Genomic DNA, 8,050 nt, shown 5'->3' with positions numbered 1-8,050 from the left:
CAAGTCTTTGTATTGAATCAGTGGTTCAAAGCGTGTTTCAAACTGGCCAAGTCACGTGATTTTGGCAAATGAGGCTTCAAAGGTCCTGTCCCAAATGGCGCACTTCATGTGGACTTTCGGTCTCGTGGACTTAAATTGCGCGTGCTTGCGTTACGAGTGTGTCCCATCTTTCATTTTTACGCTTTGAAGTGTGCTCATCAGTGCCCACTTTGCCCCCTTGATGCGGTCTTCAGCGAAGCCCACACTGCAGCAGGCTTCACGCACTTTACCAACCCAGAAGTCCTTGCAAAAGGGCAATCAGACCAATTGGACGACAGAAGGGAGGAGTTCACACTGATTGGCAACTTTTCTACCTATTCCGGTGTGTCGCTCGAGTCTGTCCCAAAATACGACAGCATGATGTCATCAAAGTGTGGACTCTGAGGAGGACCACAAGTCTGGAGTGTGCCATTTGGGACAGGGCCAAAGAGGTTTCAAAACGAAAATCCGACGCTTCACCAATAGGGGGAGTCGATTACAAAGTGCACCAATTGACCACCAGTCACAGTCTAATACTTTGTTTATAGACAGATTTAATGACAAACATATGCATCATTAAAAGGGGGTTAAAGTGTTAATGAACTGTTTGCCCTAAATAAAACTAAAAACACAGAATAGCCTTTACTTAATTACTAAAAGTTAAATATTTATTCAACAAAAACCTTGCAATTATTGTGTAAAATGTTTGGACTGAGATCTTGTTGCTTTTACAACGTTTACACCACCACGTTTAGATGTTTCAAGTGCTTCGAAACCATTTTTCAAAGCAATTGGTTCAGTGGGCTTTGTGCCCAGCTGCACTGCTTCCTGGGCTTCGGCCAGCTCCTTGCTTCCTGTCTGCCATTATTGGACAAACTGATTAATCCAGGTGTTCCTGACCTCAGTAGTCACAACAACAATAATCAGACACACCTGGGGCCTATACCATGAAGCTGGTTTAGTTGGTTAGCCAGCTTTGTTTAGGATTAGTTTGTGCAAATCCTGGGTTTTGGGTACCATGAAAATAGCTTTTACCAACAAGGCCTGCACATTGGCTTGGTTTTGTCAACCTGAAACTAATCCTGTAACCCTGAGTTTGTTTAACCATTTTCATGGTACGGGCCCCAGGATTAATCAGTTTGTCCAACAATGGCAGACAGGAAACAAGGAGCCGGCCGAAGCCCAGGAAGCAGTGCAGCTGGGCACAAAGCCCACTGATTTGGCTTCAAAAAGCTTAAGTTTCTCCCATCAGTACTATGTAGGCAAATGTTCTGCATGTAAAGCCTTCTAACGGTTAGTCTACTCGGATAACTTGAAATTAATAACATAAGATGTGATGTCAGTTAAAGGTGCAGTGTGTAAATTTTAGCAGCATCTAGTGGTGAGGTTGCAAATTGCAACGAACGGCTCAGTCCACTGCTCACCTCTTGCTTTTGAAACGCATAGAGAAGCTATGGTAGCCGCCACCGGAAAAACAGGTCATCGTCGGAGACAACTTAGTAAAAAGGTTTGTACGTTAAGGGCTTCTGTAGAAACATGGCGTCACAAAATGGCAACTCCCATGTAAGGGGGCCCTCTGTGTATGTAGATAAAAACGTCTCATTCTAAGGTAATAAAAACATGATGGGTCATTATAAAAAGGTCTTTATACACCCCTAAAAATATAGTTTTGTATATTATTTTGCACTTCTGTCAAGAGATCCTTCTAAAAATTACACACTGCACCTTTAAGATCAAATTGCCTTACTGTTATATATAACCTCTTGTCATTCTTTAGCCTTTCTCTTTGGATGTTAACTCTTTTCTCTCAGGATATTCCTGTGGCACAGATGTATAGTTTTACTGACACAGACAAGTTTCACATTACAGTCTCACATATTTATAAAATCCTAATCATTCTTCTCAAACTCATTGTGTGTGTGAAACCATAATTATCTATTGTTTAATGCATTTTTCATACAATAAAACTATAGTATTACGCGTTGCATTAAAGCAAACAATCAGTTTTTTTAAGATGAAGAAACAGTCTCTTGTTTGAGACAAGACTAGTGGGTACAGTGTTTTTTGTTAACATATTAAAAAAGTGAAATTAAAACAAGCACTACAGATTTTTAAACATGTTTCAAAGAAAGCAGGCTTTACACTGAAACAGAAATAAAACTTCTCTCCCAGTGCAAGACTGTCAAATACTGCAGCTGTACGCCATGGAAAAACATGGAGATAAACTTCAAACATATTTAACCCAAATTCACATTCAGGTTGTAAACAGTGTTCAGAATGCATCTGCATTAAGCCCACTTAAACAAGGATCCTATGCAACACTAATAACAATTAGACCGTGGTGGGCATTCGTGATCCTGGATGGCCACTGTTCTGCCAAATCCAGCTCCAAACCCAATCAAACACACCTGACAGGATTATGTGGAAATGGTGTATTTGATTCGGGTTGAAGCCAAACTTGTAGGACAGTGGCGGTCCTGGACCAAGAATGCCCACCCCTGATTTAAACATGGCCAAATGTTCACTGGCATTTTGGCAAATCTGTTCTTGTAGACATAACAGGAAAATTTACAAGCCTACACGAAAGACACGGGATGACCGCTGGGACAATGAAGGTCTTCTCCTCCTCGGAGAGCCAGAACTAAATGCAGAACAGATCCTCCCTGTATCTTATAGTCTGCAGCTGTTTTCTCATCATTCCTGTAAGACAAGCAGTTTAAATAAATAATGGCATGATTACTATGTTTCACTCTTGTATATATAGTTAACCTTACATTTGTTTTCCACTGTAAATCAGTCTTTGCTGTTGTGGTGGGATGCCCTCCTTTTCCTCCACCCTCTCTTTAATTCTCTCCACCTTGGTAGGGAAAAAATGGATCCTAAGCAGCAGTAATGACGTCATTTTGAAAGTGACTGACTTAAAAAGCTTGATCTTATTGACATGACAAGATTTCAAATTACAGAAATAAACTCTTACCTTGTCTGTAGGCTCGATGTCAATTTCTATTTCTTTGCCTGTGAGGGTCTACACAAGAACCAAAAAAATAAATTAAAAATAAAAACATTCTGGAAATTAAACAGTCTCTTGTGCATTTGTACTTATACAAAATAATAATGTTTTTGACGGATTAATAATAAAATAATTACATACACTTATTTCAACACTACACCAATTTCTAATGTTAGTAATAAAAACAGCTTGCTAAGAACGGAATAAAATCACTTACCTTAACTTTAATCAACATATTGGGAACTGTATTTTAACTCATACAAATGAAATAAGTAAAAGGTCAAACAAATAATATTTTAACGATGAAAATATGCGACAAGCTTCAACAAGAGAAAATGCGACTCAACTTCCTGTACATCAGAATCATTTGTCCGGGTGCTCGTGTGTGCTGGTGACGATGGTTCCGCTTTCGTGCGTAACATAGGGCGCAAGTCAGAAAACGAAACAAATAATTGATCTCCCAAAACATAGCAAATAGTAGATAGATACGTCCAGGAATTCATATAATGCAAATGCATACGAGCATATTTTAAAATGAATGTGTAAAACTTCTTATTTTTCTGTCAGTTGTGGCACCAGGTGCCCGTTGTTGCAAATCAATGATTAGAGGAAGTAACGTTAACATGATTCAGCTGCTCACTAAAAGCGTTTGGTTTGCACCTCACAAGGTTTGCACTGTTACCTGATCATGAATGGCCTGTGGCAATGTTTTTTCATTTTTGTTGTTGCCACAGCACTTGGGGTGCCCGAAGATGGTAATGATTAAAATTTTTTTTTTTTTTTGCAATTGCATAAAGTTAAAGGTGCCAAAGAATGCATTGAAATAATATGTTAAATTATTCTCCGATATCTCCATAGAAGGTATGTGGCTTTATTTAGTGCACACATTATCTAAAGATGGTTTTACATGTTCATTTACAACCCTAGGATTTGCTTTTAGAATGAAATGGTCTATTATTACCTTATTTGAAAGGGTCATGAATATTAATGTTGATCTCTGCCCTGATTGGCTGTTTCACAGTTCAGTAACAGACCTTATGCTTGAGCCTTTATCAGACGAAGATATGAAATTTGAGGAATAATCAATTGTTTGGAGATTGTTAATGGTGTTTATTTGTTTTGTTTTTGTATGGAGCTGCAAAACGTAACTGTACATCAATAGTAGAACTTAAAAGCATTAACTAGCATATATCGCTAACTCTGCGGTCACAACTTTATTTTTAGCATTGAAACAACATGGAAATTAATTTAATGTTGGGGCGTACATCTTGACTGTAACTTCAGTTTGTGTTACTGTACGTTCCGGACTATAAACCGCACCGGAGTATAAGCCGCATCATTCAAAAATGCGTCATTAAGACGAAATAACATATATAAGTCGCAGTGGAATATACGTTGTGTTTATTTAGAAAATTATTTCACAAAATCTAAGCCAAAGAACAAACATTTAATTTGGAAAGGCAAGTTATTCAACTAACCAATAGCAGACAGAAGAGCAGGCTGAATAGATGTTTGTACGTTAAAGTAATACTATCAGTTATTTAAACGATAAACCATAGCATACAGAACTTACCTGGAAGGTTGAATAGGCTAAATTAACCGAACAAGCCAACTAGCATGAAGTTCACAGGCTCGTTATTCCGCATTACTGAATCCATTGAATTACATAAATACAGAAGCAGCATATGGCGGACTCTCGCGGCTGTAGACGATAATGTTGTCTTTTGTCTCATAAATATCAAAATTAATCCATATTGACTGTTGGCACCAGCCAAGTTATGAAAAAAACACGGCTTATAGACCGTAAAATATGGTATGTTGAGATTGGCCTGTTTCCCAGCGGTGTTTTGCATGCACCATGTTTACATAAGAAGGAAACAATCATGCTTGATGCTCACGATATGTCATTACCATATACAGAACTCTCATTAATCATCGTTTAACATTCTACGGCACCTTTAACTAATATCAAAATGAAGACTTGTTAAAATAAGATCAATTTCAGGTATCTTTCCATTTCTTTCCTAATTTAGATATCCAAATTGTATGTAAGGAACAATATGTTCACATTACCTGGAAAGTGAGCAAATCCATGACTGTAAATCCAGCTCGTCTTTTACTGGGTAACTGCCTTCCATCACGCTTCTCAAATACGTCAACCGGTGAAGCGGAGGCAGAATTTATCGTTCAACTTAGTGATTGTGGATTTAAACAAATGGTACGTTTAATTTGGGAAATCCTGTGTTATTAGATGGGATGATAAACGTTTAATTTGTTTTCTCCATAAATCAGTCAACATGGAAATATGTCATTTATGAGAACAAACTAACCTACAGGCCACTGCCAAAGCCTTACCCTCCATCTTTCACCTATCCAGTTCGATGTGTCAGTGACAAGTAAGCTAATGTCACATTTCTTCAAGTATTCCCAGAAACTCTCAATTTATCCCATTACTGATGTGAAATTTACGACTGTCTCCAGGCCAAACGCTTGGATCCCTTACTTTCAGAGCTCCACTTCTGGTGTTATACAAGGTCATGGAGACCTGGCTTTTCACATGACAATTCTTAACCGTAAGTAACCCGAGTGTGAGTGCTTTAATATTTTTATTCTTAAAAAGAAATGCTCATCTTTTATTATCCCTAACCAGATGATTTCAGTGGCCCTGCAGAATCCAACATCTTTCCTCTGGATTCTTTTGTTCCAATATGGGCTGGGGTGGACCAGCAAACCCATCAGCCGCTGCTGCTGCTGTTAGAGGAATGTGTTGCCAGCACAACTCTTGAAATGTACCCAGACACCCTTACATACCCACTCATCACCAATAAGGGGTGTGTACATTTTGACTGATTTAAAAATGTTTAAGACTTTTCTCTTTTGCTAAATTTTAAAGTTCATATGTTGTTGATTTCATTTAAAACTGTAGGTGTCTCGTGGATGGTAAGAAAAGCCACTCGAAGTTTCTACCAAGGTATCAATCCTCCTCAATCTTGCTTCATCTTCAGGCTTTCAGATTCGCTGCTGGACAGGAGGTGAATGAAGACTTTTTATAGATATATTTTTTTCTGAATTCACAGTAGTCATTTTCAGACCACTACTTTTTGCAGGTGTACATCCACTGCAAATTAATCGCGTGGGACCCTGACAATCTTAATGAATTAAAGAAAGCCTGTAATTATAATAAAGACACGGGAGAGTAAGTGTACGCAACTTTCGTTTCTTTACGGGACGCTGCTTTGTGATTTACGTGAGAATATTTAACAATTGTGTTTCAATAACAGGTGGGAGCTTCTGGATGACCCTTCCAAGAACAGTCTTTGTCAGTGTTGTGATTCCACTTGTATAGAAAGATCAAGGAGAGATACTCAATCTGGTAAATCTGAGTCCAAAGTTTTTCTTACATAACCACTAAGTAAGGAATAATTAACGACAGGCCATTGAATTATTTGAAAATAATGCACACCAAATGGTAATGCAGCATGAATCAGAGTGAAGTTACACCGCAAGTGTACATTATTTACAAATAATTCAAATGAAAGGAGTCAATTATTCCTCTTAAATTTGACAAGGTTAGGTGTGCGTTTATTGAAAAATAATGCATACCCGTGGAACATTTCTCAACCAGAATAAAGCATTTAACAGACCCATTGTATAATAATTAATTAATTAATGATAATAATCGGTTTAAAATGGGTTTAAGTTCACATGCAATGTGTCTCGACCACAGCAGCTCAAGGGCTTGTGCTAAACTCAGTGTTGGGACCTCTGACAATAACGGAAGATTCATCATGATGTTAGCTGAAAATGCCAGAATGACTTTAGGAGAGGTTTGTGATCATGTTTTTTTTTAAAAAGTGCACAGAATAATTGGATGAACAATGGCGTGCATACATTGGATTTCAATTGTCGACATGCAAGAGTTTTTAAAATGTTAACTATTTTTAGAAGAGGAGATTTTTCCATGCATCTGAGCTCTTCATATATTCTCTTTATTCTTGTGATGCGTGAATGATTTGGTGAAATATAGTCTTTATTCTCTCTCTCCATCTTTCTAGCAGGAGCTGGAATCCTGATTGGAGTCTTTAGGAGTGGCCCAAGTCTTTAGGTCTTTCAGTGCATTGTTTATACATCATGTTGTCTATTAAAAGACTGAAAGTCTCAACGCTGTCTTTGCTCTGATCTTTGACATTTGTGATCCTGTTTTAATTAAAGGAATATTCCATTTTCTTAAAAGAAAAATCCAGATAATTTACTCACCACCATGTCATCCAAAATGTTGATGTCTTTCTTTGTTCAGTCGAGAAGAAATTATGTTTTTTGAGGAAAACATTGCAGGATTTTTCTCATTTTAATGGACTTGAATAGACACCAACAATTAACACTTAACTCAACACGTAACAGTTTTTTTCAACAGAGTTTCAAAGGACTATAAACAATCCCAAACGAGGCATAAGGGTCTTATTTAGCAAAACGATTGTCATTTTGACAAGAAAAAAAAATGCTCTTTTAAACCACAACTTCTTTTTAGATCCGGTCCAGCGTGACCTAACGTAAATGCGTAGTGACGTAGGGAGGTCACTTGTTACATATATAAAACGCACATTTGCGGACCATTTTAAACAATAAACTACCACAAAGACATTAATTAGTATCAGTTGACATACAACAATGTCGGAACGGTCCTCTTTCAACCACTTGGATACACTGGGGCGGAGTTTCGCGTTCGTCCTCTGTGACCTCTTGACGTCATAACGTATTGCGGGGGTCACGCTGGCGCATCACAACCGGATCTACACGAGAAGTTGTGCTTTAAAAGTGTGTATTTTTTATTTTTCTTATCTAGAAAAAACAATTGTCATTTTTGACAAGACCCTTGTGCCTCGTTTGGGATCGTTTGTAGTCCTTTGAAACTCCGTTGAAAAAACTGTTAAGTGTTAAGTATTAATTGTTGGTGTCTATTAAAGTCCATTAAAATGAGAAAAATCCTGCAATGTTTTCCTCAAAAACATAATTGCTTCTCGA

General features: G+C 37.8%; 2 protein-coding genes across 3 annotated transcripts; one reads left to right on the top strand and one right to left on the bottom strand.

Annotated features, from left to right (window-relative positions):
• Positions 1–1,929: 1,929 nt before the first annotated feature.
• nedd8l (NEDD8 ubiquitin like modifier, like) lies at positions 1,930–3,419 on the bottom strand. The gene is made up of 4 exons (XM_055201568.2): positions 3,246–3,419; positions 2,996–3,043; positions 2,793–2,875; positions 1,930–2,718 (listed from the first exon to the last, which is right to left on the bottom strand). Exons 1-4 carry the CDS (start codon positions 3,261–3,263, stop codon positions 2,595–2,597), a joined length of 273 nt encoding a protein of 90 aa, XP_055057543.1. The 5' UTR covers positions 3,264–3,419; the 3' UTR covers positions 1,930–2,594.
• Positions 3,420–3,599: 180 nt separating this feature from the next.
• Positions 3,600–7,183, top strand: zp3f.2 (zona pellucida glycoprotein 3f, tandem duplicate 2). 2 transcript variants are annotated; one of them, XM_055201567.2, is made up of 10 exons: positions 3,600–3,783; positions 5,062–5,246; positions 5,321–5,424; positions 5,510–5,601; positions 5,679–5,859; positions 5,955–6,060; positions 6,136–6,224; positions 6,310–6,401; positions 6,756–6,855; positions 7,087–7,183. In XM_055201567.2, the coding sequence occupies exons 1-9, from the start codon at positions 3,717–3,719 to the stop codon at positions 6,818–6,820; spliced, it is 981 nt and encodes a 326-aa protein (XP_055057542.2). In that variant the 5' UTR covers positions 3,600–3,716; the 3' UTR covers positions 6,821–6,855; positions 7,087–7,183. The 2 variants fall into 2 exon arrangements, with proteins under 2 accessions (XP_055057542.2, XP_055057541.2); XM_055201566.2 differs by having other exon boundaries at positions 3,602–3,783; positions 7,084–7,183.
• Positions 7,184–8,050: the final 867 nt, after the last annotated feature.

The sequence above is a fragment of the Misgurnus anguillicaudatus genome, chromosome 2, assembly GCF_027580225.2.
Source record: "Misgurnus anguillicaudatus chromosome 2, ASM2758022v2, whole genome shotgun sequence".
Classification (NCBI taxonomy): domain Eukaryota; kingdom Metazoa; phylum Chordata; class Actinopteri; order Cypriniformes; family Cobitidae; genus Misgurnus; species Misgurnus anguillicaudatus.
Note: the sequence above shows the minus strand (reverse complement) of the source record. Positions and strands in the feature narration are given on the sequence as shown.

What these genes read in the sequence shown, in the direction of transcription:
- nedd8l (XM_055201568.2), bottom strand. An exon ending in ACATCGAGCCTACAGACAAG is followed by an intron (nt 2,876 to 2,995) that starts GTAAGAGTTTAT and finishes TTCCCTACCAAG; the next exon opens with GTGGAGAGAATTAAAGAGAG. An exon ending in ATTTACAGTGGAAAACAAAT is followed by an intron (nt 2,719 to 2,792) that starts GTAAGGTTAACT and finishes CTTGTCTTACAG; the next exon opens with GAATGATGAGAAAACAGCTG.
- zp3f.2 (XM_055201567.2), top strand. Translation starts at nt 3,717, where the DNA reads ATGAATGGCCTGTGGCAATGTTTTTTCATTTTTGTTGTTGCCACAGCA. An exon ending in CCACTCATCACCAATAAGGG is followed by an intron (nt 5,860 to 5,954) that starts GTGTGTACATTT and finishes TTAAAACTGTAG; the next exon opens with GTGTCTCGTGGATGGTAAGA. An exon ending in AAGGAGAGATACTCAATCTG is followed by an intron (nt 6,402 to 6,755) that starts GTAAATCTGAGT and finishes TCTCGACCACAG; the next exon opens with CAGCTCAAGGGCTTGTGCTA.